Below are 27,068 nucleotides of genomic sequence, written 5' to 3'. Positions count from 1 at the left end.
CTGAGCCGAAGTCGGCCTCTTAGCCGACTGAGCCACCCAGGCGCCCCTAAAGTTTTCTATTCTTAAGGTAGTTCTTTCCCCCTTGATACCAGTCACAATGATCTCCTACCACTAGACAAATAAAAAATCCAGCAAAACCAAAAATCCATCCTTGGCTTAACCAGTGGGTTTCGCTTGTTATTTTGATCGCTCATAAGCCTTTGTCAAGGCTTTTCTGTACATACAGCCATGACACAGATAAAGTATATTTTATTATTCCTAATTCTGAATTGGAGAGTCTTAATATATTTTTTAAATTTTTTTAATGTTTATTTTTGAGAGTGAGAGCGCAGAAGAGGCTTAATACATATTTATGGAAACGGTTGCTTTGAAAAGTTTTTTTGGCACATCCTTCACGCCACTTTGTACTCCTCCTTTTCCTCTTTAACTTAAGCTTATCTGACAAAGTCAGCTAGGCAGGCTAACCTCACTAGAGTTCAGCGGGGAGAATGCACGTTTTCCCAAGGGCAGGCAGCTAGCTCCATTAAAGCAAGGATTCAGTGAGCAGAGTCACACATGCTTACTTCCTTCGTTCAAACTCTCCAGTCAGATACTATTCCTCCTCCCATGTAATGATCTAAGGAGTGAAGGTCAGCAGTTTTTTCTTTCCAGTCCTTCTGCAAGGTCAAAAGCTCCTCTTTCACTTGTCTTCAGACTGGAGTTTGTGTGCTTCTGGAGGCCTAGCAAAACTTTCTAGGGCTACCATGCAGACAACTTTTGTATCTTTAACTTCCATTTGTATTCTTTCCTGAAATCCCTCTACCTGAGAAAGTAGCAGTGTTCTACAGAGTCTCCTTAATTATTTCCCTTTTCAGGAGCAAAAGATTTCTCTTCACCAGAGAGAATGTAATTATGGTGCACTGCCCCAGGGTGTAAAAACTTTCAAGGTGGGCAGAAACTTTCAGGTACCTAACAGACATAATTTGAAACGACAGTAAAGTCCAGCAAAAGCAAAAACCTTAAAAAATTTAACAAAAATGAAATGATTTGTCTTTTGGGCTTATATTTGAGCTCTGGTTTCATTAGTTAGCATATTGTGACATTTTCCATAAACTGAGTGTCATTGTTTTGACACATATATTTAAATGTACACATAATACACAAAACACTAGATTATGGGCAGGGAATACACAGTTTGAAAACATCTTTTAGAGGACAAGGAAAGAAAACAGTTTGAAGATGATTTTCTCACTTTATGAATCAAAGAGGAAAATTTAATTGTTAATGTCACTTATTAAGAGATGTTATACTTTTATTCTTACTCATTGTTTTGACTATGAAAGTAACACCATTAAGTGCCCACTTTCACAAATAGAAACAGGGTACAGTTATATAAAATAAAATTGAAAGCCACCATCTTTCTGCCACCCCTCCTCCAGGCTCACTTTAGAGTAGTCATTAGCTTTATTTGTATCCTCTTTGCCTTTTTCTCTATTTCTACAAACAGAGCCACATAACAGGTTCCCTTCCCAGTGAGATCATTGGACAGCCATGTGCATTCTTTTCTTCTAACCAGTGTAATTTGGGAGCATATTACCAAGTATAGAACACTTAAAAAAATTGTTTTCATGTTTTTTTTATTTTGAGAAAATGTGCAAGCAGGGGAGGGGCCGAGAGAGGGGGAGAGAGATTCCCAAGCAGGCTCGGTGCTGATATAGCATAGAGCCCAATGCGGGGCTTAAACCCGTGAACCATGAGATCATGATGTGAGGCAAAATCCAAGAGTCAAACACTTAACTGACTGAGACACCCAGCTGCCCCATTAATGGCTGCCTAGTATTTTGTGAATGTGTACTGTTGTTAATTTATTCCCCCCATTCTTGGCATTGATGGATTTACCTTGTTTCCATTTATTGCCACTATAATCAGCTCTGCAATAGAAATTATTTTTTCACTATGGTTATTTTATAGAATAAATTCTTTGGATAAGCAGTTTGTAATTTTAATAGGAGGCTTTTGAATTACCTTTTCTAAAATACAACTATTTATACCCACAGCAGTATAGGAAGGAACTCATTTTCCCAAACTTGTGTTGATCCATGTTATCTTTTTTAATTTTGCAAAATTAATGAATAAAACATGGTAACTTATTATTTTAATTTACATTTTTTAGTGATTGTGAAAGCTATGTATCTGTCATTTATCCATTTTAAAATTAGATTATCTTATATCATTAATTTGATCTTGACATTTAAAAATATTATTTTCTCTTTACAGCGATTCGACTATAATCTTGATTAAACAGTAAATTGAACTAGATGACTTTGAATTTTATGGTATTCTAGTTCTCTTATGATAAAATGACATTGTGTGACAACTTTTTTTACAAAGTAAATCTGTTTTATTTATCCTTTAATAGTTAAGAGAAGAAAGCCGGAGGCTGGCCTTGGCTGCCAAAAGAGAAAAGAGAAAGGAGAAGAGACGAAAGAAAAAGGAAGAGCAAAGAAGAAAACTAGAAGAAATCGAAGCCAAAAATAAAGAGAACTTTGAACTCCAAGCTGCTCAAGAAAAAGAAAAGCATAAAGTTGAAGGTATTTTCTCTAACTTACCATCTAATTTGATTTGTGTAATACATTGTATTCAAAATGATATTTCTTTAAATATCAATAACTTAAGGTAAAAGTAGATTTCTGTCATTAGCCCTTAAGTATTGTGTGCTATTTTCATTTATTGACTTCTCCCTAGCTTTTTATTGTGAAGAATTTCAGAGCTACAAATTGAAAGAATGATAAAATGAACACCTGAGTACCTTCTACCTAGATATTAAAAATAAACATTTTACCATATTTGCTTTATTTTTTTTCTTTCTAAACATGTATATATTTTTTCTAAGCTATCTGAATGTATGTTGCAAACATCTTGACATTGTACCTACAAAACTTCAACACTTATCCTAGGATGACATTTGCTTACATAATCACAATACCATTTATTATACCTACAAAATTAAGTGTAATTCCATAATATTGATAATCTTAAACATATTTAGAATTTTCTCAAACTGAGAAAGTTATTTTAACTGGATTCTAACTAAAAGATTATTTGATATTGAAAATATTGTGAGGAGAAACCACTGCCAGTAAGCCACCAAATGTATATGTAGTGTGTGTGTGTGTGTGTGGTGTGTGTGTGTGTGTGTGTGTGTGTGTAATTTCCCTCTCCTCCAGCCTTTTATTTTGAAAAATTTCAAACTACAGAAAGGTTTATGGATTAGTATGATAAACACCTGTATGTCACCTGGATTTTTATAATATTTTTGGCACATTAGTTCAATTTGTTTTTTTCCTTTCTTTTTGAATAGATTACATGTAAACTGGGCACCCCATGCAGAATCATCACTAAATACTTGAATATGTATTTCCCAGAAAAAGAACATTATTTTATATAACCACAATAACATTATTATACCTGAGAAATTTAATAATTATATAATATGTGATATACAGTAATTGTTCACATTTCCCAAATAACTGCCTACTATGTATTGTTTAGGACTTAGCACAGAGAGGAGATCAATCATATCTATTTCATTACTAATGAATGCTAGAATGATTGATGACTTTACATCTAATTGTCATCTAATAGTTGCAAAGTTACTCCTGATTTTATTGTTCTTCAAGTGCTTAAAGCTCAATATATCCTATGGGGCTCCTTGGTGGGTCAGTCAGTTAAGCGTCCAACTTTGGCTCAGGTCATGGTCTCACGGTTTGCGGGTTCGAGCCCCGCATCAGTCTCTGTGTTGACAGCTCAGAGCCTGGATCCTGCTTTGGATTCTGTGTCTCCCTCTCTGCCCTTCCCTGGCTCGTGCTGTGTCTCTCTCTCAAAAGTAAATAAACATTAAAAAAAAGAAAAAAAAAGCTAAATATATTTTGAATCACTTAGAACTGTCTAACTTGGTATTACTACTTTTACAGATGAGCCTGAAGTCTTGACAGAGCCTCCAAGTGCCACAACCACTACTACCATAGGTATATCTGCAACCTGGACAACTTTGGCAGGTTCCCATGGTAAAAGAAATAATACCATAACCACAACCAGTTCAAAGAGGAAAAACAGGAAAAATAAAATTACTCCAGAAAATGTTCAGATTATATTTGATGATCCACTACCAATCTCATATAGTCAGCCAGAGAAGGTAAATGGAGAGTCCAAGAGCAGCAGTACCAGCGAGAGTGGGGACAGTGATAACATGAGGATTTCCAGCTGCAGTGATGAAAGTAGTAACAGCAACAGCAGCCGAAAGAGTGACAATCATTCACCTGCTGTGGTGACTACCACGATGACCAGCAAGAAGCAGCCATCAGTTCTGGTTACATTTCCAAAGGAGGAGAGAAAATCTGTTTCTGGAAAGGCTTCAATAAAGTAAGTCCCAATTTTCACTTTTATTATTTATAGTATCATCATGAAATGCTTTGTTGCTGAATTTTTTAGTAAAGCAAGCAAATTAATTGGCAAAGTAAGGGTTTGTCTTTGTGCTAAAGAAGTCACAGTTTCATTTTAATAGAGAATAAGCTATTTTTTAAGTTTTGTGTTAATGAAAGATAAAATTATTTTTACTATGTAACTTCTTTATTTTAGTTGTTAAATTTAGCCCATGAAAAGTATTGACTATGGTTTCTCAGGGGTTATTACTGTAATTCATCTCTGCTAATTTTGACCTCATGATAGTATCTTCTTAAAAATTGTCTGTTCATATTATGCTACATATTGAAAAGTGAAAAATAAGTTCTTCATTTGTTTACCATATTTACTCCAAAATAAAAGAATAAAATTATGTAATAGATTGCCTCTATTATTTAAAACTCTATATTCTGTATTTAATGTATTTTTCCCCCTCTGTTAAAGATTGTCAGAGACTATCAATGAAGTGACCAGTAATTCTCTGTCTACTTGCACAAAATCTGGTCCGTCTCCCCTTTCCTCTCCAAATGGGAAGTTAACAGTAGCAAGTCCTAAGCGTGGACAAAAGAGGGAAGAAGGATGGAAGGAAGTTGTAAGAAGGTGAGTGAGTGTTCCTTGTTTTTCTCATTCTTTATATGTGAGATGTTGTTTACCTTACAGTTAGATTCCTCCAACTATTCCAAAGGTTGCAAAGAAACGGGTGGCCCTAGGCTGAATCTGAATCTAGCCAACAGAGATAGCCTATACCATACTGTAGATGAGAAAAACAATTGGATATAAATGCTTTTAAAATTAGGAGATTTTACATTAAAAAGTTACATAATTGCAGTATCTGCTTGACCCTAGGTATTTGCTGTCTGGTAGAAAACTAATGTAAATACTTTAAGGTGATAAATTGTGTTTCGAGTACTCAACTTGGTAATCTCAGAGCCCAGTATGTGGTATCTTTTACATACTTGTAAGTATTTGAAGAATGAATAAGTATTGGTTTTAAACTATTGTTGTTTGTAAACCACAGGATATCTTTATTTTAAGAATTTTAGGACTAAAATATTTGTTTATAGTTTGCTTGAAATTTTTAATGTTATGTATATTAAACAAGTAAAACAGTATCCCAGAAACTAAAAGGTCATAAGATCCCACAGAGGATGTATTGTAAATCTTTGATAACCTATTTTAAAGAACTTCCCACAAATTCCAACAAAAAATTAAAGTAAAAGTATTTGAACTAAGAGCTGTGATGAACCAAACTTATTCCTATTAATCCCACAATGCACTGTATAGTTTTTTTTCATATTTTTGACCAAAGCCTCCCCGCACCACCATCTCTATCTTCATCTCTGTCTCTGTCTCTCTCTCACATTCATGCACATCGCACACACACTCATTCACGTACACACACTAATTTTGTACTACCCAAAATCACAACATTAGAGTAATGTCTATACAAAAGTATGGTAACTCAGTTTTTCTCCATGTATTTTATATTGTGGTATACTAAGAAATTCTTAACTAATTTGAAAGTAATGATCACTGACTTATTATTACTCCCTTCAAAGGAATTATTAAGTAACTTAGTTATGTATATAAAAGTACAGGGGTCATACCTTACCTTTTAAAAAATACAACATTTTAATTTAATATCTAATCTACCATTCTAAATAAATAATTTGCTTCTTCAATAAAGCATGGTTGGCTCATCTTCTAATGCCTCTAAAATAATACAAGGTAACAATGCATTTTTAATATCATCCTTTCAGTTACATATTAGAGAATAAAAAGAATGAGTCAAACACCCAGAAGTGCCCACAAGAAGCGTTACTTGTTTCTTTAGGCTGGATTAGGTGCCCCAACCAGTGTATCTTCATGATACCTTATTGGAGCACTCGTGGCATGATGTTCTTTTCCTACTTGGTATCTACATAGTCAGTCTATGTGGGCAGGAACCTATGTCTGTCTTATTTGCCATTAGTATTTGCACTAACACAGTGCATGTCTACATAGTATGTACTTTATAGATATTAACAAATGATGAAAGTCAAAAAACCAAACCATCTTTGGTAATGAGATGAGAAGCTATGATAAAAGCGCTTGCTTACGTGACCTCTCACATTTTTTCTCTCTCCTGTCACTTAGTTGTCTTTTATCACCTAGAGTAAGAATAGATAGAAGAGGCTAACTCAACAATAATCTATTCTGTGTTTATAGAAATGTATTTTAGTAATCCTCTCTTCTCAATATTTTAATCATAACCACTGATATTAGTGATATATCTTAATTTACCTTTGCAACTTTTAAACAGGTCAAAGAAAGTATCTGTTCCATCAACTGTGATATCCAGAGTGATTGGAAGAGGAGGCTGTAATATTAATGCCATTCGGGAGTTCACTGGTGCACACATAGATATTGATAAGCAGAAAGACAAGACAGGAGACCGGATAATAACCATAAGGCAAAACTTTGTCTCTTTTGTTTTCTCCCTTTGTGTTTTACTGCATTATACTTTAATGAAATACAAGCATTTGAGTTTTCACTGGAACTTTGTGTTTAATAGCATACTTTTTTTAAATGGGAATTTGATTAGTGTTTGAGAAGAAAACCTTTACAGTTTTTTTCTCTAATTCATATGCTCTTGTGAAACATTTCAAAGGGCTCTAAAGAATTTTTCTTTTGTGAGTGTGTGACAGAGGCTTAGATAATCTTTTCCTTACATAAACTGTTCATACAACATTCTTAAAATTTTATTCTGAGACTTTTTAAGAAGGAATAGGTTTCTTACCCATTTTAAGCAGTAGGTTTCCCTTTTGCCCTTAAATTAACTTTTGAGATTTATTATTCTGAGGTTGTATCCTTAGACTATGAGGTCAGTAATAGATTTAACTCTGAAATGGGTATTTGTCTTACATTGAAGATGTCTGTACCTTAATCCCCTTTAAATAAAGATAGGATATTCTAAGAAATCATAAGTTTGGTTATGAAAGGCAGGTGCCCCTTAGGAGCTGATAGTTATATAGTCTACCTGTAAGGGAGGCAGTTAGCCATCTCTATTTTGTATTTGTTCTCCTATCTTGTTTTTCCCTTTCCTGGGATAGGTGGGTAGTCCCAACCTGCTTTATCTAGACAAGAGGGAAGCAGATACCTTCTATGAGTAATTTCCCCCTTAGGGTTTCCATAAGGCTTTCCTTGCAATCAAATATTTTCCTGAAGATTTAACACTAGGGTTTGACCTGATGCCCATTGTTGGCCCTGTCAGGATTCCTCTCTCCTTCTGAGACATCTTTTCAGAGGAAGTATGAGAATCATTCTAATAGAGTTTAGTCAGAGGTGGGGGTCATAGATGGGGTCATCTTAGGTACCGGGACTTAAAATAAAACACTATTTTTTTTACTCAGTGTTTTTGTTATTGTTCTTTGTTTACTTATATTGCTTTTAACATTGACCAACTGTTTAATTATAGTGTTATGGATTACATAGGCTTTTAAATGCAGTGGTTTTTCTAACTGTAATGCATTTTACGATGGGAAAATGACTTCTTAGTCTAAGGAAACAATAGCAAAATGCATTTTTGAAAAGTCGTTTACTATTCCTTTGAAAAATATAACGGCATACCAGGCCAGTTTATTGCTCTGTTTGCAGAATACCTCAAGAATAGTCAGAAAATTGCTGCCTAACCTTTGTTATTTGTTCTCTGTATGTATGTGTACACTCACACAAATGAATTTAGGCTATACCTATTAAAAAGGAGGGGAAATTGGACCTAACTTTTTCTTCTTGGTCAACTTACAGGGGTGGCACTGAATCAACAAGACAGGCAACTCAGTTGATCAATGCTCTGATCAAGGATCCAGACAAAGAAATTGATGAACTTATTCCAAAGAATCGTTTGAAAAGCTCCTCAGCAAATTCCAAAATAGGGTCATCAGCACCTACCACCACTGCTGCTAACAGTTCCTTAATGGGAATTAAAATGACGACTGTAGCTCTGTCATCAACATCTCAAACTGCCACAGCACTCACGGTGCCTGCAATTTCTTCTGCATCTACTCATAAAACCATTAAGAACCCAGTGAATAATGTGAGGCCTGGTTTTCCAGTTTCTCTTCCATTAGCATATCCTCCTCCACAGTTTGCACATGCTTTGCTTGCTGCTCAGACTTTCCAGCAGATCCGTCCACCAAGGTTGCCCATGACCCACTTTGGAGGTACTTTTCCACCAGCTCAATCCACTTGGGGTCCTTTTCCTGTCAGGCCTTTGAGCCCTGCCAGAGCTACTAACTCGCCTAAGCCTCACATGGTGCCTCGCCATAGCAATCAGAATAGCAGTGGTTCTCAGGTGAATTCAGCAGGTTCTTTAACTTCAAGTCCAACAACTACAACCAGTTCATCAGCTTCAACGGTGCCTGGTACATCTACAAATGGCAGTCCAAGTTCACCTTCTGTCAGAAGGCAGCTTTTTGTCACAGTTGTGAAGACATCCAATGCCACCACCACAACAGTCACAACCACAGCAAGCAACAACAGCACTGCACCCACAAATGCCACATATCCTATGCCTACTGCCAAAGAACACTACCCAGTATCATCCCCATCTTCCCCATCACCACCAGCCCAGTCAGGAGGGGTTTCTAGAAACAGCCCTTTGGATTGTGGAACAGCATCTCCAAATAAAGGGGCATCTTCCTCTGAACAGGAAGCAGGTAGTCCACCAGTAGTAGAAACAGCAAACAGTAGACTTTCAAACAGCAGCAGTTCTTCTGGGAGTTCATCAGTTCATTCTACTCAGCAACAACCTCCGGGATCTGTTTCTCAGGAGCCAAGACCACCTCTTCAGCAGTCTCAGGTTCCTCCCCCGGAAGTTAGAATGACTGTTCCTCCTTTAGCAACAACAAGTTCTGCTCCAGTGGCGGTGCCTTCTACTGCCCCAGTGACTTACCCTATGCCTCAGACACAAATGGGATGCTCCCAGCCTGCTCCTAAAATGGAAACCCCTGCTATTAGACCACCCTCTCATGGCACAACGGCCCCTCACAAGAATCCAGCTCCAGTGCAGAGTTCATCTGTTGCAGTCCTAAGTGTCAATCACATTAAAAGACCTCACAGTGTTCCCTCTTCTGTCCAGCTACCTTCAACCTTAAGTACACAAAGTGCTTGTCAGAATTCAGTACATCCAGCAAATAAGCCTATTGCTCCCAATTTCAGTGCCCCCTTACCATTTGGGCCCTTTAGCACATTGTTTGAAAACAGCCCTACTTCTGCTCATGCCTTCTGGGGAGGATCTGTTGTTTCATCTCAGTCAACGCCAGAATCTATGCTATCAGGAAAATCCTCATATTTGCCAAATTCAGATCCTTTACATCAGTCTGATACTTCCAAAGCTCCAGGTTTTAGACCACCATTACAGAGACCTGCTCCAAGTCCCTCAGGTGAGTTTGTATTTTCCAACATTCTGCAGCTGTTCCTTTATACAAGTGATAGGAAAACTCTTGGTCATTTTCTAATATTTTTATTCCATGAATGGGCCAGATAGAGATTGTTGTATTTAGTTCACTTAAATGCTGTTTTGAGTATTAGATGTGTTGAGTATGGGTTTTTATATTTTAATTATTTTTTTTTAAGTTTTTTTATTTATTTTGAGAGAGACAGAAACAGCGCAAGTGGGGAAGGGGCAGAGAGAGAGAGAATGAATTCCAGGCAGGCTCTATGCTGGCAGCGCGGGGCTCGAACCCACAAAACCGTGAGATTATGACCTGAGCTGACACCAAGAGTAGGACGCTCAACCGACTGAGCCACACAGGTGCTCCAAGTATGACGTTTTTCAAAAAAGTCTTTTTAGAAGCCACAGTGGACTTTATCTTGAATTTCCCACAGATAAATTTCTTCGTCAGATATATTTTTCTCTCTCAAAATAAAGCAGTCTTTTTTGTTTTAATAAATTAAAATTAAAAAAGGTTTATTTCAAAAAGTAATAAAGCTTTTTAAAATTTGATTTCATTTCTGTCTTTTTTGTTTTTAAAATAATGAGAAAAACAGGGGCATCTGGGTGGTTCAGTCAGTTGAGCGTCTCACTTTGGCTCAGGTCATGATCTCACCATCCATGCGTCCAGCTCTGTGCTGACAGCTCGGAGCCTGGAGTCTGTTTCAGATTCTGTGTCTCCCTCCCTCTCTCTCTGTCCCTCCCCCACTCATGCTCTGTCTCTTTCTCAAAAATAAATAAATATAAAAAAAAGAAAATAAAAAAAATAATGAGAAAAATACAGAGCCACATAGTTTTAATAAGGTAGCTCCTAATCGTATGTGCTCTTCAAATTAAAATTGAATAAAATTAGAAATTCCTCTTGGTCAAACTAGCCGTTTATTGAAAACTGTATAAAACTGACATACATCACTGTGTAGGTTTAAGGTGTACAGCATAATGATTTGACTTATATTGTGAAACGATTACTGTAATAAGTTTAATTAGCATCCATCATCATATAGATACAATAAAAAAGAGGGAAAAAATTATTTTTCCTTGTGATTTTTTTTTTTCCTCTTAGGATTTTACTCTCTTAACAACTTTCATATATATCCTGCGGCAGTGTTAACTATAGTCATCATGTTGTACATTACATCCTTATGGTACTCATTTATCCTATAAATACCTTTTCATCACCTTCCTCCCGTTCCCCTTTCTCCCACCTCTGGTAACCACAAATCTGATCTTTTTCTATGCATTTGTTTGTTTTTAGATTCCACATATTGAGATCATACAGTATTTGCCTTTCTCTGTCTGACTTCAATTACTGTAATTCCCTCCAGGTCCATCCATGTTGTTGCAATGGCAGGATTTCCTTCCTTTTTATGGCTGAATAATATTTCTGTGTGTGTGTGTGTGTGTGTGTGTGTGTGTGTGTGTGTGTCTGTGCGCGCGCATGCACGCGCACATATGTATGCATGTGCACCCACGACATCTTTATCCATTCATCTGTTGATGGACACCTTGGTTGTTTCCATGTCTTGGCTATTGTAATAATGCTTCTGTGAACATGGGAATGCAGATACCTTTTTGAGTTAATGATTTTGTTTCCTTTGCTATATTTCCAGAAGTGGAATTGCTGGTTTATATATAGCAGTTCTATTTTTAATTTTTTGTGCAGTCTCCATACTGTTTTTCATTGTGACTCTAAGCTGGCCTTATTTCAATATTTAATAAGCACATATGGCTAGTGGCTACTGTAATAGAAAGTACAATATCAAATATATGTTTTCTTGGAAAGCTCTATTATCATTTAATATGATGCTGGTATTTATAGAGAACTTAAAGAAAGATCTCCTAGTTGTGAGTGATTGCTTTTTTTTTTAACTTTTTACTTTGAAATGTTTTAAATTTATAGAAGAATTCTTCTGTAATTACCCATCTTCCCCTAGTATAAATATTTTATATAATCCTTTATTTTTTAAAACTAAGAAGTTAATATTGGTATAGTACAATTGACTACAGACTTTATTCAGATTTCACCGGTTTTTCCAATAATGTTCTTTTTCTGTTGCATTGTCCAGTTTGGGATACCAAGTTGCCTCTAGAGCTATGTATTTTGATGTGAACATTTCAAGTAATTAAAGATAAGCCATACCAGAGATAGACAAACTATTGTCCATGGGCCAAAAATGGCCCGCTGCCTATTTTTACATTTGTTACGTTTTAAAATTGAGATTTAATAATAGTGTAAGATTTTTTTAATGATTAAAAATATTTTTTAAATAATATTGTGTGGCACAAAAAAATAGGAATTTGAATTTCAGTGTTCATAAGTAAAGTTTTATTGGAACACAGCCATGCCCATTCATTTACATATTGTGTTATAGCTACTTTCATGCTTTAATGATAGCCTGAAAATATTTACTATTCAGCCTTTTGCAGAAATGTTGCTAACCTGATCTGTGTTATTGAAGGGACTAAAAATTTCTAAATTTAATGGGAACTGGATGTAATTTTTACCTATTCCTAGGACATGTGAATACAATGTAATGAACATGGTCAGTAAATGTTTCTTTGCTGGGGACTGATGGAAGTATTTATGTGTACTTACAAAATAATACAATTTCTCTTGAGTACTGAAATGTTAGAATTAAAAGATCATCATATGCCAATGCATTGGAAATGTTTTTATATTTCATATTTATGATAGTTGGAATTTATTGAAAATACTTCACTTTTCAAAACAAGGTGAATTCTAGGTAGTGTGTTGAGAAAGACTAAAATTAAGATTTAGAGAAAAAGGAAACAAATTCTTATTTTTGTGGAAGGGTAGGAAAAAAAGGCCAGCTCTATAAAGGAACTGAGGTTTTGGGGGGTGTATAGTTGATTAGAGCCAAAGTTAGCATGAAGTTTAATTTGAGAGTCTGTTGGGAATACTACTCAATTCAGGTCAGCAAAACAGGCATGTTTGCCTTCACAGTTCTACCACAAATACCACACTCAAGAGAATTAACATTAATTAGACAATACCAACCAATATGTAGTACCATCCTCCCATATATAACTATTGTGCCTGTGTGTTTCTTTGTTTGTTTCTTTTTTTTTTTCTTTTCATCCAAGATTCAGTCAAGGTTCACACATTGCTTTTGGCTGCCATGTTTCTGTGGTCTCCCCCAGTCTAAAATCTCACTACCTTCCTTTGTTTTTCTTGACATGAATCCTTTGAAGAGTCCAGTTGTTCTGAAGAATGTCCCACATTTTAGATTAGATTCATCTGTTTCCTTAGTCCATGATTGATTAGATTCATCTGTTTCCTTAGTCCATGATTACATTCAAGTCAGACATTTGGCAGGAACTTCAAATGGGTGATGTTTTGAACCTCACACTGTATTACATCAGGAGGCATTCACTGAAGATTGTTTCACTATTAGCTATAGAAAGGATGGCCACTTAGTTAAGATGCTGATCATCAGATCTGTCCATTCTAGAAGTATAGCTATGTTTTTCTCCCCCCTATAGTTTTTTTAGACTTTTTTTTTTTTTTGCATATACATGATTGAGTTTATTATAAAAAAGGTAAGAAAAAATGGGGTTTGAGATAGAAGGATACAGGTGGATAGGCCTCAACAGCACTGCCACTGATCTACCTGTTCTTTCACATCAAGAAGTTGATCTTGCGAGTCATTTCCATGTTGTAGATCCACTGGCAGGTTTCATAGCTTTCCCTCTGTCATCGGCGACAAGGCTTTTCATAGTACCGCCGCCATCGCTTAATGTCCTCAATGAGCCCATCCATGGTGAGGATTCTGTTTAAGGTCCTGTGGGTACCTTCCACATTTCCTTCCTGTACCATCACAGTCCTGGCAATGAACTTCAGATGTTTTGCCATGACCTTGGGATTTAAATCTTTACTCTGCAGGACCCCATGCTCTCCAGAGCCAGCTGCTGGGAACCTTAGCTCCTAGACTTTATTTTTTAAATAGCACTTTTAGGTTCACAGAAAAGCATAAAGAAAATTGAGAGGAAAGTACAGAATTTCCCACATATCTCCTGCCCCCAGCAGGCAGAGCCTCTTCCATTATCAGTATCCCTGACCAGAGTTGTGTATTTGTTAGAATTGATGAACCTCTATCAACACATCCTTATCAAAGTCTATGGTTTTCATTACGGTTCACTTTTGGTGTTCTACATTCTGTGGGTTTGAACAAATGTTTGATGACATGTATCCATCAGTATAGTATCATACAGAATTTTTTCAGTGTCATAGAAATAGTCTCTGCTTTGCCTAGTCATCCCTCTCTCCCTCCTGAGTTTTTTAAAGATAAGTTTTTATGTAATTCCTTGGCCATTAGGCCAGTTGAAATTCCAATGTTGATATTAAATCTACATGTATTCTATAATTAAAGTATCATATATTAAAATTAAATATAAAAATAATTTTCCTTGATAATTGTTCCTTTTTTATAGTTCTCTTTATAGAAGGGAAAATGAGTCAATGGACTGGAAGAAATAGCAAGGAGAAATCTAAAATATTTGGGGGTATTTTAGAGGTCTCCTAATTTTAATTTAGTTTTTTTTTTTTAATTTTTTTCTCCTATAGGTAACTATTATAAATTATCTTCTGTCTTTCAGGTATTGTCAACATGGACTCGCCATATGGTTCTGTAACACCTTCTTCTACACATTTGGGAAACTTTGCCTCAAACCTTTCAGGAGGTCAAATGTATGGACCTGGGGCACCCCTTGGAGGAGCACCCGCAGCTGCTAACTTTAACAGACAACATTTTTCCCCACTTAGTTTGTTGACTCCATGTTCATCAGCATCGAATGGTGAGTATTATACATTATAATTCCATAAGAAGAGTTTGTATATGTTTCCTTAAGAGCAAGAGGTTTTAAGTGGGCAAAGACAAAAGATGACTTACGAGCTGTGAACAAGTCTTGAATATATCAAGACTAATGAAATGGGAACAGAGGAACAAACATTTTTATAAATAGCAAATGATTAAAAAGTCTGAAATACATTATAATTTTTGAGTGATTTCACCTGCTTAGTTTTTTCTTATACTCCTCTGAACATTAATTTTTATGCCTAAATATATAACAGATCTGGATCAGTGTCTTCTATGTTGAGCTGAAACTAAACCATCATAGGAATAAACATATTCCTTAAGATGTCTACATATAGGTGATTCATATTTGTGTGTGTGTGTTGGATAATTTTTGATTTTCATGTTCATGAAAAAATAGGAATTGGGAGAAAAGGAGTTAAAATTGCAACATGACTGCTCCTTGAAAAGGGTTAACCTGAAGGGTAGGTGCCTGGGTGGGTCAATCAGTTGATTTTTGCTCAGGTCATGATCTCACAGTTTGTGGCATCGAGCCTCACGTCGGGCTCTATGCTGTTAGCTTGGGGTGGATTTAGGATCTTCTCTCTCTTTCTCTCTCCTCTCTGCCCCTTCCCTGCTCATGTGCGTATTATTCTGAAATTTTTGGTAGCTAATCTTTAGAATGGGTTCTCAGAAGCAGAGACTGTTTTTATGCATAATAAAAACATACTTATTAATATTTATTTAGGAAATAGATTCAGGGATTTTGTGATGAAATTCAGAAAGTATGATAGGTTGTTTTGCCCTATAGTTTGTTTCACTGTGTGGGCTTTTCATTGTTTTTTTTTTTTTTATTTTTTGTTTTTTGGTTTGGTTTTAATGTTTATTTGATTTTTGTTTTGGTTGAAAAAACATTGTGCTTTTTGTAACAATGCAACCAGTATAGGTTAAGTTTTCTAATACATTGCTGATTGATACAGAATATCACTGAAGCTATTAAAATTGTTTTCATTGATGCATTCCAACATTTTTTGAAGTTTCAAAAAGTTTCAGGGGTGCCTGAATGGCTTAGTCGGTTGGGCATCCGACCTCAGCTCAGGTCATGATCTCGCAGTTCGCGAGTTCGAGCCCTGCATTGAGCTCTGTGCTGACAGCTCAGAGCCTGGATCCTGCTTCGGATTCTGTGTCTCCCTCTCTTTCTGCCCCTCCCCTGCTCGTGCGCTCTCTTGCTCTCTCTCTCTCTCTCTCTCAGAAATAAACATTACAAAATTTTTTTTTAATTTTCTAAAAGTTTCAGAAATTTTCAAACTTACAGAAAAATTGAAAGAATACTTTAAGAAGCATCCATATTCCTTTCAATTGTTAACTCCTTAAAATTACCAATTTTTTAAACATTTTGCTCCATTTTATGTAATCTCCAGTTTTTTATTGTTGAAACATTTGAAAGTAAGGTTTAGATATGACACTTGTGACCTAAAAACTTTAGTGTCCATCTTAAAAATAAGGACATTTTCTTACACAGCCACAATACCATTATCAAATAAACGTTAATATTAGTAATGTCACGTCATACGTACTTCCTATTCAGATATCCCCAATTGCCCTAAAACATTTTTTATACATTTTTTTTTCCCTTCAAACCATGAATCACTCAGGGTAAATGTATTACATTAGACAATGTCTCTCAGGTCTATCTTAAAATAATTTTAAACTTGTAAGCATAGTACAAAGAACCCTTATATATTTTTCTCAGATTCACCAGTTGTTAACATGTTGCCACATTCTTTCATTTTCTGGGTGTGTAGGTGTATAGAATTTTTTTTCTGAACCATTTTAGAGTTAGTTGCAGGTATCAAGCTATTTTCCCCTGAATACTCTAAAGGATTATATTTCTTAAAAATAAGAATATTCTCTGCTACAACTATGGTACAATTAGCAAATTCAGCAAATTTTATGTTGGACAGTATTAGCTAATACATAGTCCATATTTACATTTACTAGGTGTCCCAATAACATCTAGTAATTATAAATATTATAATTATAAATAATAATAATTATATAGTTTAAATTATATAGTTTAAATAATAAATATTATTTCCTCTCATCCAAGATTCAAATCAAGATCACAGATTACATTGAATTCCATGTCTTTTTAGTGTGAAATATTCTGGAACTGTTCCCTCAGTCTTTCTTTGTCTTCCAAAGAAAGACATTTTGAAGAGTACAGGTCAGTTGATGATAAAATTCCCCTTCATTTGTTTTTCTGATATTTCTTCATGATTAAATTTAGGCTAAGTGTTTTTGACAGGAATTTTAGTATGTAGTCAATGTTGTTTCCTTATCTCAGTATATTGCATTAGAAAATATAAAATGTTAAGTTTGTGCCATTATTGGCACTGTTAACTTTGAATCATTTTGTTAAGATCATGAATACTAGGTTTCTGTACTGTCAAATTAGAATTTTTCCCTTTGTAATTAGTACGTAATCTGTGTAGAGTTTCTGTGAGACTGTGTTCTTATTCCTCATCATCCTTTCAGGCAGATTATAAGGGAACGGGGGAAGAAGTAGCACTTGTCTGAGTAATATAAAAATTTTACTTTTGAAATGATGTTAATGTTTATAAATTCCAAAAACACCACACCCAACTTTGTTGAAGGAAAAATGCTAAAATTGAACATAAATAGAAACAAACTTATCTGTATTGCAAATTATTAACATAAACCTACTAAAAAAATAATCCAGGGGAGCCTAGGTGACTCACTCAGTGGGTGTCCAGCTCTTGATTTCAGCTCAAGTCATGATTTGCGATTCACAGTTCATGGGATCAAGGCCTGCGTTGGGCTCTGCGCTGTCAGCGCAGAGACTGCTTGAGATTCTCTGTCTTCTTCTTTCTCTGCCCCTTCCCTGCTCATGTTCTGTCTCTCTCTCAAAAATAAATGAGCATAAAAAATTAAAAAAAAAATAGAACAATTCAAAAAACTTGTGAACATAGTACTTTATATACCCTTCACTCTAAAGACAACGAGATTTCAGACAAATCTTCAATTCTGCTTAGGACATGTGATTTTTATAATGTTACGGATAAGCAGTTCTAAAATTATGGGGTTTATTATAGGATTGGGTTAATAAGTATATTGATGATGCTGGGATGCATGGTCCTCACTGTGAGAAAAGAGAGGTGTAAAATGGGGTAAGGCAAGGAAGAACCCTATGGAATTGGATTAGAATTAGAGGATCACTGTGAACTCATGATTTTTCAATTATCTATATATTGGAGTGAATCATATAAAATTGCAATTTTCCCTCTAGCGCTATCTACTGAAAGGGCCTAAAAACAATTAATCTTTAATAGCAGTGAGCACATCCAGTGTTTCTATCTATCTGTTAAATATTTTTGTCCACTGAAAGAAACTATGCCTTTTTTTTTTTTTTTTTTTAAGAGAGGGAGCGCATGAGCACAATTGGGGGAGGGGGCCAGAGGAAGGGAGAGAGAGAGAATCTTGAGTAGACTCCATGCTCAGTGCAGAGCCCGACATGGGGCTTGATCCCATGACTCTGGGATAATGCCTGAGTTGAAATCAAGAGTCGGATGCTCAGAGGACTGAAACACCCAGGTGCCCCAGAAACTAGGCTTTCTTAGCTGATTCTAGAGTTGGGGGAGAGAAAGCATAAGGGGAGCCTGCAAAGTCTTCTGGTGTTAGTAATTGTTTAAAATGATGGGGACATGGCAACACACAGGAAGCGGCTTTACTAAAGGGACTCCCACTGGCCAAATTCAGGAAAATTTGACTACCATAATGAATAATGGCAGCTCATGGGATAAAATAAGAATCCATAAGTTCATAATGATTATGAATAAGATTTTAGAATTTAATTTAATTGGTTTTTTTTTTTAAGAAATTAAAATTTTACATGGGAACTCTCTTCCTTACAGTATAACGACAACTCATACATGTGGGAGTTATGATTTGAGTCATTGTTTTGCAACCATTAAAGTGATTCAGGCAAGACTCTCACTTTTACCTCTAATACTGAATTTTTAACCAGTCTGCACTTTCTTCACTTAGTATAGATCTTAATACTGTTATTTTTTAATGACCATTTACTTTGTTAATCTGTTCATAGGAATGTAATTTTGTATTTTCATTTCTTCTAGTCTTTCAAGATTTTGTTTTCAGTATTTATCTACATACTTTTAAAAGTTGCTGTTCTGGATGCTTTTGTAGAACTAACCACAGAAGCATGTGACTTATTTTTCATAATGTATTTGTCTGGTTTTATGTGAACAGGTTCTGTCATATTTCTCCATGTAGTCTATACATCTTCTCACTCCCTCTCCTTTAGGACACCAGATATTAGGACCTGGCAAGTTAAGTTGGGATGTGGTGGACACAAGACCCTTCTGTAAATTTTTTGTTAGAAAGCAAAGAACCCTTTCTTGAGGCCCCAGAATAATAGATTGGTGATACCCAAGAACCTTCTGCATATAAAGGCTAGGTAGAGATCACCTGAGCCCTTATTCCACTCAAACTACTAAGATCTGTTTTACCAACACTCAGTCAGCTCATGCACTGGTACTGATCACTGGCTCTAGTCTGTGCATTTCAGTCCTTGGCAAATTTAGTCAATGGACCGTGTTGACATTCAGTCTTATAAAACTGTTGTCAGATCAAAAAGCAGTAAAACATAATTTTGAAAGGAAGAAACTAATTTTACACTGTGACACAATATACGTGTGTGTGTGTGGTTGAAATAATATATTTACAAAATAGTTGTTATCCTTACAATGTATGTTGCATGCTGGTGTTTTCTATTCTGTTTTCTTTCCCCTTTAAAAACATTTTTGTAAGCTAGTCATGACCAGCCACATTAATCTCATTATCAATGGTAGTTCAGTAAACACTGAACAGAAGCATGAAGAAACAGAGTAATTTTCTTGAAGGAACATTTTTTTTTTTTTAAATGTGTAAGTCACTTTGCTCTTTCAGGACCTGTTGTCATTTCAAAACCGAAATGGATTTACCACGAAGCCAATGAAGTTTAAGCTTCAGGGTACCTTATTTGCCAAGGGACCCTGCCAAAGCCATATACCTAGTTTTGTGTTTGTAATTTTATATTCTTTTTCTAAAGAAGGTTCTCCAAGCCTGAAATGGATCATTCTTCACTCACATGCCATCATTAGTCCAGTAAGCCTGCAGGGAGGAAGCAGTAAACAGTCATCTGATAAAAATATGGCTATGAGATTGGCAGAATCTGTGGAGAGGACAGATTTCTTAAATGGGGCAAGTCAGCAGGCAGGCCTCATTATTCTGTCCATTTAAACAGAACATGGAGGGTTGCTGTTATTTTGCTTTGTTTTGCTTTTGTTTTCGGAAGGATTCAGGAAAGGAAAGAGAGACTAGATCTAACACTGAGGATTGGGCAGGTTTCTAGGGGTGATTCTAGGAGAGGTAGAACTCATTTGTCCATCATTCCATCCATCCATCCTTCTTGCCTGCCTACTACCTTTGACTTTGTCTTGACCTTAGTTATAATGGGTTGATTTTTCTCAGGTATGTAATTATGCCCTTTTGGTACATAGTTTAAAAAACAAAACCTAAAACTTTATCCCTTGTGTTTACACCTTCTGGAATATTCTCTTATTTCCAATACTTTCCCGAGTTTTGTCATTGTTTCCAGCTTTACTGAATTATGCTGTTTTTCATATGTTTTTCTTGCATTTCTCTTAGCCCACATTAGAATTTTAGAATACAGCTTTCTTTCTGATACACCTTTGGAATATTAGAGCTTTCTTTCTGGCATGTTTTTATTGTCTGTAAGATGTTATGGGTTCATATCTCTGTTAGTTCACATAAATAGCTTTGTATGGAATTTGGCTTCAGTTCTATTCTGTTTTACATTTTTAAATGAAATGAGTTTTCCTGAATATTTAGAAAGGGTAAGTGGATCAGATATCTTTTCTAGCTTAAAAGCTCTAGAATTTTGTCTTTTAGGTAAGTATGCGCAAATATGGCCTTGTACTTCATTATATTTCCTGGCTTTGTTATCCTTACCCTCCCACCACCCTCACCTCTGCCTTCTCTTAAGTGATCTTGTGTTTGATTTGCTCTGTTGTCTCTTTCCTGCTCAATTTGGAATCTGTTCCCAGAAGTTTCCTATCTGTGTGGCGCTTTATTCTGGAATGAGATTTCAGCAGATACTTTTGAGAGTTCATAGGGCCACTATTGCTCTGACTTCTTCAGACTTTATTGTAAATCTCTTGTAGTTACCCAGCATAGGCAGAAGTATCCCACTTTCACCTGCTGTTCTGATTGGCCTTTTCTGCTTTTCCTCTGACTACCTTTGACTGTTTTGTTGTTCTCCTATTCTGTTCTTAGGTCTGGAGAATTGCTTCTTTTCACACAGATGCTGACAACACAGAGGTCTTGTTGTAGCTGTTGGTGATTTGTCCCATTCACTTGTATTATTCAGTTCATTTGGATACTTTGTTAGGTTTGTAATAGATGTTATCCATGGGTTTTTGGCTTTGTTTACTTGGTAGATTGTTTTATGGAAGGATTTGGGAAGAATCAAAACTTGCTGCTTGCTGAACCTCCATCTTCTTAGAATTCCCTCTTATACCAGTGTAATTTTAAGGTGAATTTTAAAATACTTTTAGTTGCTTCAAAGACACATAGTTGGCTTTTCTATTTTGTTACAATTTGTTAAAAGTAATGCTGTCAAGAAATGCTAATGGATCCATGACCACATATATATATATTTGTAATGTTTTATTTACTTTTGAGAGAGAGAGCGTGAGCAGGGAGGGGGCAGAAAGAGAGAGAGACAGAGGATCCAAAGCAGGTTCCGCACTGTCAGCAGAGAGCCCGATGTGGAGCTTGAACTAACAAACCGGGAGATCATGACCTGAGCCAAAGTCGGATGCTCAACTGACTGAGCCACCCAGGTGCTGCCCCCACAGGAGATATATTTTAATTTTTTATTAAATGGTAAAAGTTTTCTTGATTTACTTTTACAGATAAGCTCAGATGTTTCATGTTTTTGTTTCCCATTATCTATATCTTTATAATAAATTACAATTTATAAGGTACTTTCACATTCTTTTCTTTTTTTTTTTTTTTTTTTTTGGTTAATAATATCACCACAACTCATTGAGAGAGGTGGTACTATTGATTTAGCCTAAGTGGACCTCTGTAAGCACTAGTAAGACAACATTGATCTCCACAGTATAGTACTTTCCAAGTCTATATGATTCTAAAATATGTATAGCAAATCATTTTTAAGCATATTTAGGCTAATAATATCACTGAATTTTCTTTGTCCTCCAGATTCTCATAGCTTGGGAAGTAGAAGCAATATGCTTTTGGGTATGTGTATTTGTATGTAGATAGATAGATGGATTGATTGATTTTGCAAATTTATTAGCTACCCGAATCCTTTTGGAGGAATATAGACACACACACACACACACACACACACACACACACACACACACACACGGAAAACGTAAATGTTAAAAAGATGGTTAAATGGAAAAATAGTATTAAATGACTATCTCTAGGGCATACAGTCAGGCAGTTATGAGTAAATTGTAGATAGGCAGGCAGGTAACTGTTTAAACTTTTAAGCTTCAAGCTCCACCATTTATACCCTCTTTAAATTTAAGTGTGCTTGATACTTAAACTTTTCACAAGATACAAAGTTTTGGTTTTCTTATTTTTTTCTTCTCTGTAGTACATGAAGAGATTGAATCACTAAAGAATACTCCCACATTGACTATATTAAGAACTCACCTTGTTTTGATACATAAAGCTTAAATTGTCATTTCAGAAAGCTTGCTCTGTGGAATACCATGTAATACAATAAAACAAAGTTGGGCAATGAGGCATAGCTTTCTGTTGGAATTTTATTAGCATGTTAAGGTTTCTTGAAGTCCTGATTGAAAGAAACTAATTTTTTTATGTTAGATTTTCCAAATTTGTTGGATACCTGAATCCCTTTGTTTTTGTCATTGTATACCAATGGAGACGTGTTCTCAAAGAGTGCAGTTTGGAAATTGCCAATACAGGCATGATTTTCCCCACCTCTGTTTTGGTGTTGTTCACCTTTTTTACTTTAAACATTGTCTTCTTATTGCTCTGGTGTTTATTTTACTCAATGTCAAACATTAATTTATTTAAATATTAATTAGTTTAATGGGTTATATCACATGTGTAGTTGGACGTCTTTACATTCTGTCATGTAACTAAATGGAAAAGTTGTGAATCAAATTTTTAAAAATTATTGCAAAGTCCTGGACCTTAACCAAATTTCAGTATACATAATTTTCTAGCACTATTTTCATGCTTCATTTTCCTCAGAGAACACATACTTATGGTGTCTTCAGGATTTAAGATTTGATTTTACAAAATTACATGTATACTCTATAGATGACATGTATACTATTTCAAAATATCTTTTCTCTAGATTCTCCTGCACAGTCAGTATCCTCTGGAGTTCGTGCACCTTCGCCTGCCCCATCATCAGTACCTTTAGGGTCAGAAAAGCCCAGCAACGTCTCTCAGGACAGAAAAGTTCCAGTCCCTATTGGGACTGAACGTTCTGCACGTATCAGGCAAACTGGAACTTCAGCTCCATCTGTTATTGGGAGTAATTTATCTACATCAGTAGGGCATAGTGGAATCTGGTCTTTTGAAGGGATTGGTGGCAATCAAGGTAAGACCTGCTATTCTGCCTACTAGAAATTAAGTTTATGCATTTAACTAAAATATCATAAGTAATATGTAACTTTTACAGTCATTCTTAAAAGATCTGTGTTCATATCTCTTCGTTTTGACTAATCAATTTTAAGAGTTCACGCCATTTTTTTATTCCCATGTGATCTCCCATTGAATTTATCATTGCATTCTGGAAATTGTCTAATACAAGCATATTGTTTTCTCCATTTCACTGTATTAAGGAGAAGCTGGTATTTTCCTGGGACTCCAGCTCTTATCTTACCTTAGCAGTTTTTCTTTTGTAATAACCAGTGTTTAGGTTATTTTATTAGCCTATTATATCACTACCTACCAACACGGAAATACTGCAGTAAATATATAAAAGTAGGTCATTATTCTAAAGGGAAGCACAATTCAGTGTGGAAAATTCTAGAAAAAAAATACAGAAAAGACTTTATTTTGCTGTCTTTTGATGTTAAATATCAACTATTTTTTTCTGCCTCTTTGTTTTCCCTCAGATAAAGTAGACTGGTGTAACCCTGGGATGGGAAATCCCATGATTCATAGGCCAATGTCCGATCCAGGAGTGTTTTCACAGCATCAAGCAATGGAGCGAGAGAATACAGGAATTGTAACTCCTTCTGGTACATTCCATCAGCATGTTCCTGCAGGATACATGGACTTTCCTAAAGTTGGGGTAATGGTGACTTAAATAAGCATTTTTATATTTCTAAATGTTTTTCTTATTATTAGCCTTATTTTACTTCCAAGTGGGTAAGTATTTATGAGATGATATGTGGGCCTCAGACTGTAATTATATGTCAAAATCTGGCTAAAATATAAATATTTATATCCTGATATTGTCCCAGTTGTTTAGAGAAATGTTCTTTGAGAAAACATTTTGGCTGTATTAGGCTTATATATAATCTAATGCTAGAAGAAATCATATGATGGAAAATAATTTTTAGATTACCTAGATAATGTATATTTTCAAAATAAGATGAAGTTTCAAATATCAATTTTAATGCCATTGGTTATATTGGGAAAAGTAAGCAGTGACTTGAAGATATGACTAATGTGCATAATTTTTCCTTTCTTCTTTTTTAAGGGTATGCCTTTTTCTGTGTATGGGAACGCAATGATTCCTCCAGTAGCACCTATTCCTGATGGTGCTGGAGGACCCATATTTAATGGCCCTCATGCTGCAGACCCCTCTTGGAACTCCCTGATAAAGATGGTTTCGAGCTCCACAGAAAATAATGGCCCTCAAACGGTAAGGCTGATCATTCAGTGAACATTTAGTTAGTGTTTATGAGGTGCCAAGACAAACAGGATACAGGTAAATCATGGTAGTGAGGGAGTATGGTGAATATGGGAAGTTGAGGAAATTGAGGGAAATTTAATAGAGCTTAAATACAGTAGAGAGATGTGGAAAATGGTACCAAAGGCATAATATATTTCATTGGGTAGCAGATGGTAGGCAAAAGGTTTTAAGTTGCAAAGTGTTATAATTTTATACATCAGAATTTACTAATGGTGTGAAAAGGGCCATCTAGAGGTTACTTCTTTTAAGTATTTTAAATTGCAAAACAATGTAGAACTCTGAAAATTTACAGAAATTATTAGTGTATTTTAGTTTATTTTGGTGTATATATCATATCTTTGTCTCATTTTCCTTCTTTAATCATCAGTCTATATGTATTCAGGTAATGGTTTTTAAAAAATGATAAATCAGATCCTGTTTGAGAATTAAGGGCTTATCATTGCTTTTCTTCATTGTTTCTAAGCGTGTTGCAGATTGAGTGAGATTTAGCTATTTTAGCTTACAGATATTAAGAGCACTTAATTTTTGTTTTTATCAAATATGTGTTACAGATGTAACACTTAATAAAATGTATGCTCGATTTTCATAGGTGTGGACTGGACCCTGGGCACCTCACATGAACAGTGTGCATATGAACCAGCTCGGCTGATGAGGATCGGCTTGTTAGCCTGCAGATTCCTTTTCATTCAGAGGAAATCACAAGTGGCCGAAAAAAATTCATGCTCCCAAATCATTCTACTGATGTGCTTGACTGAAGTGTGTAGGCTTTTTGCAGAAGAAGTTACTAACTGACCTATTTTCTGTGAACATTTGTGACTGCCCATTCCCCACCACCATCCGTTTTACCTTAGTTAGCATTTTTCTTATCATTTTTCTTTTTTTCTTTCCCTCTTCCCCTTTGGACATAACTTTCTGTTGAAGCTGTTCTTTGGCTGGTTGGTTTTAGTACTGTAAACTGCTTCTGAGCAAACACGGAAATTTAGCAAAATTATGTAAACTTGATCCTGAAGTTTTAGAATGGCAAATAAATGTACAATTGTTTACATAACAGAAAAGGCTAAGCAGAAAGTAAATTTCAATATGTCAGTATAGAGGCTCTACTTTATGTAGACTTAAATTAATGTGAGATATGTACCTTCATATTCAGAAATCTGGATGTTTCCTTCATACATTAAACTATTAATAAGCATAACTTTTCTGCTTGTGTAATTTAAGTATAAAGTAAAACAATGGGCATTATCAGTGGATGTTTCCCGATGCTGGCTTTTAAAGTACCCATCTTGCTCTCTTTAGAGTTTGTTTGCAGCAGGGCACATATAGAAGAAATTATCACTTTTTCATGTTTTTTTATTACCTTCTCACACTTTTAAAACTAATACACACTTCTCTTCACTCTTCTCTCTTCACTTTTACCGCTAATACCAGTAAAATTCTCTTGCTGATCGTGAAGTAATTTTGTAAAGATTTTTATTGTAATGGCTGCTACAGAGAAATGGAGCACCTTCATCATCACTTGTGGTTGCTTCTAACCAAAAAATGTTTAGTCATTCTGAGAATTTAAAAGCCACCACTGGTTCCCAGTCAGCATATATAGGCTCTTAATATACTGTTTATTATTAAACAATTCAGTGTACTATTTTATATTGGAAAATATTGATTCTTAACATTGGCTTTCCAGTCATCAAGAGTCAACATAAAAATTCCAATTTTCAGTAATCTAGTGGAAAGTATCTTTCCCCCCCTGCCCCCCCCCCCCCAATTTTAAAGGCTTCTTATTCTCTACACTTGTATATTATCAGTGAAAGGGATCAACAGCTAACTTGGGGCAAGTAATAAGGGTAATTTTGCATTTGTCACTAAGACAGTTTATGGTATACGTGACTACACAGAATACAAAATAACGTCTTCATTTTACCTGTTTATATAAGATACAGAGCCACACTAAACTACTCAATGGGATTTATCTATTCCATTCACTTAAAACAATAAACAATAACGTATTCAAGAAGAATATGTGTCCTACCCTGTCTCATATGGAAAAATAAATCATACGGTTGAAATATAAAAGAAAGTAAGCATAAAAGTGAAGTAATGAATGCATCAATAATCTCTCTCTCTTTTTTTTTTTTTTTTTTTAATTAAGCAGATTCCACAGTGGTAAAACTAAAATTTAGATAAATGACTCAGAGTTGACAATAGTAATATGGTTCCTTGGCTGTAAAGTAAATGAAATGATTTCTTTATGCTGGTAGCTTGAATAAGGGGTAAAAAGATTTCTCAAAAATGTCTAGAAGTTTGT

General features: G+C 35.3%; 1 protein-coding gene across 7 annotated transcripts in view; it reads left to right on the top strand.

The window, feature by feature from the left end:
* ANKRD17 (ankyrin repeat domain 17) overlaps positions 1-25,961 on the top strand; it is a 163,049-nt gene extending 137,088 nt beyond the window's left edge. For all 7 annotated transcript variants that reach the window (XM_060654891.3, XM_060654890.3, XM_060654887.3 and 4 more), the window contains 10 exons: positions 2,399-2,570; positions 3,954-4,401; positions 4,885-5,040; positions 6,743-6,892; positions 8,227-9,863; positions 14,531-14,728; positions 23,195-23,443; positions 23,964-24,142; positions 24,554-24,718; positions 25,359-25,961. In XM_060654891.3, coding sequence (XP_060510874.2) covers positions 2,399-2,570; positions 3,954-4,401; positions 4,885-5,040; positions 6,743-6,892; positions 8,227-9,863; positions 14,531-14,728; positions 23,195-23,443; positions 23,964-24,142; positions 24,554-24,718; positions 25,359-25,418 — 3,414 coding nt within the window. In that variant the 3' untranslated portion in view covers positions 25,419-25,961. The remainder of the gene's footprint in view (positions 1-2,398; positions 2,571-3,953; positions 4,402-4,884; positions 5,041-6,742; positions 6,893-8,226; positions 9,864-14,530; positions 14,729-23,194; positions 23,444-23,963; positions 24,143-24,553; positions 24,719-25,358) is intronic.
* The last annotated feature ends 1,107 nt before the right edge of the window (positions 25,962-27,068 follow it).

Source organism: Panthera onca, chromosome B1 (assembly GCF_046562875.1).
Source record: "Panthera onca isolate mPanOnc1 chromosome B1, mPanOnc1 haplotype 2, whole genome shotgun sequence".
Taxonomy (NCBI): domain Eukaryota; kingdom Metazoa; phylum Chordata; class Mammalia; order Carnivora; family Felidae; genus Panthera; species Panthera onca.
Note: the sequence above shows the minus strand (reverse complement) of the source record. Positions and strands in the feature narration are given on the sequence as shown.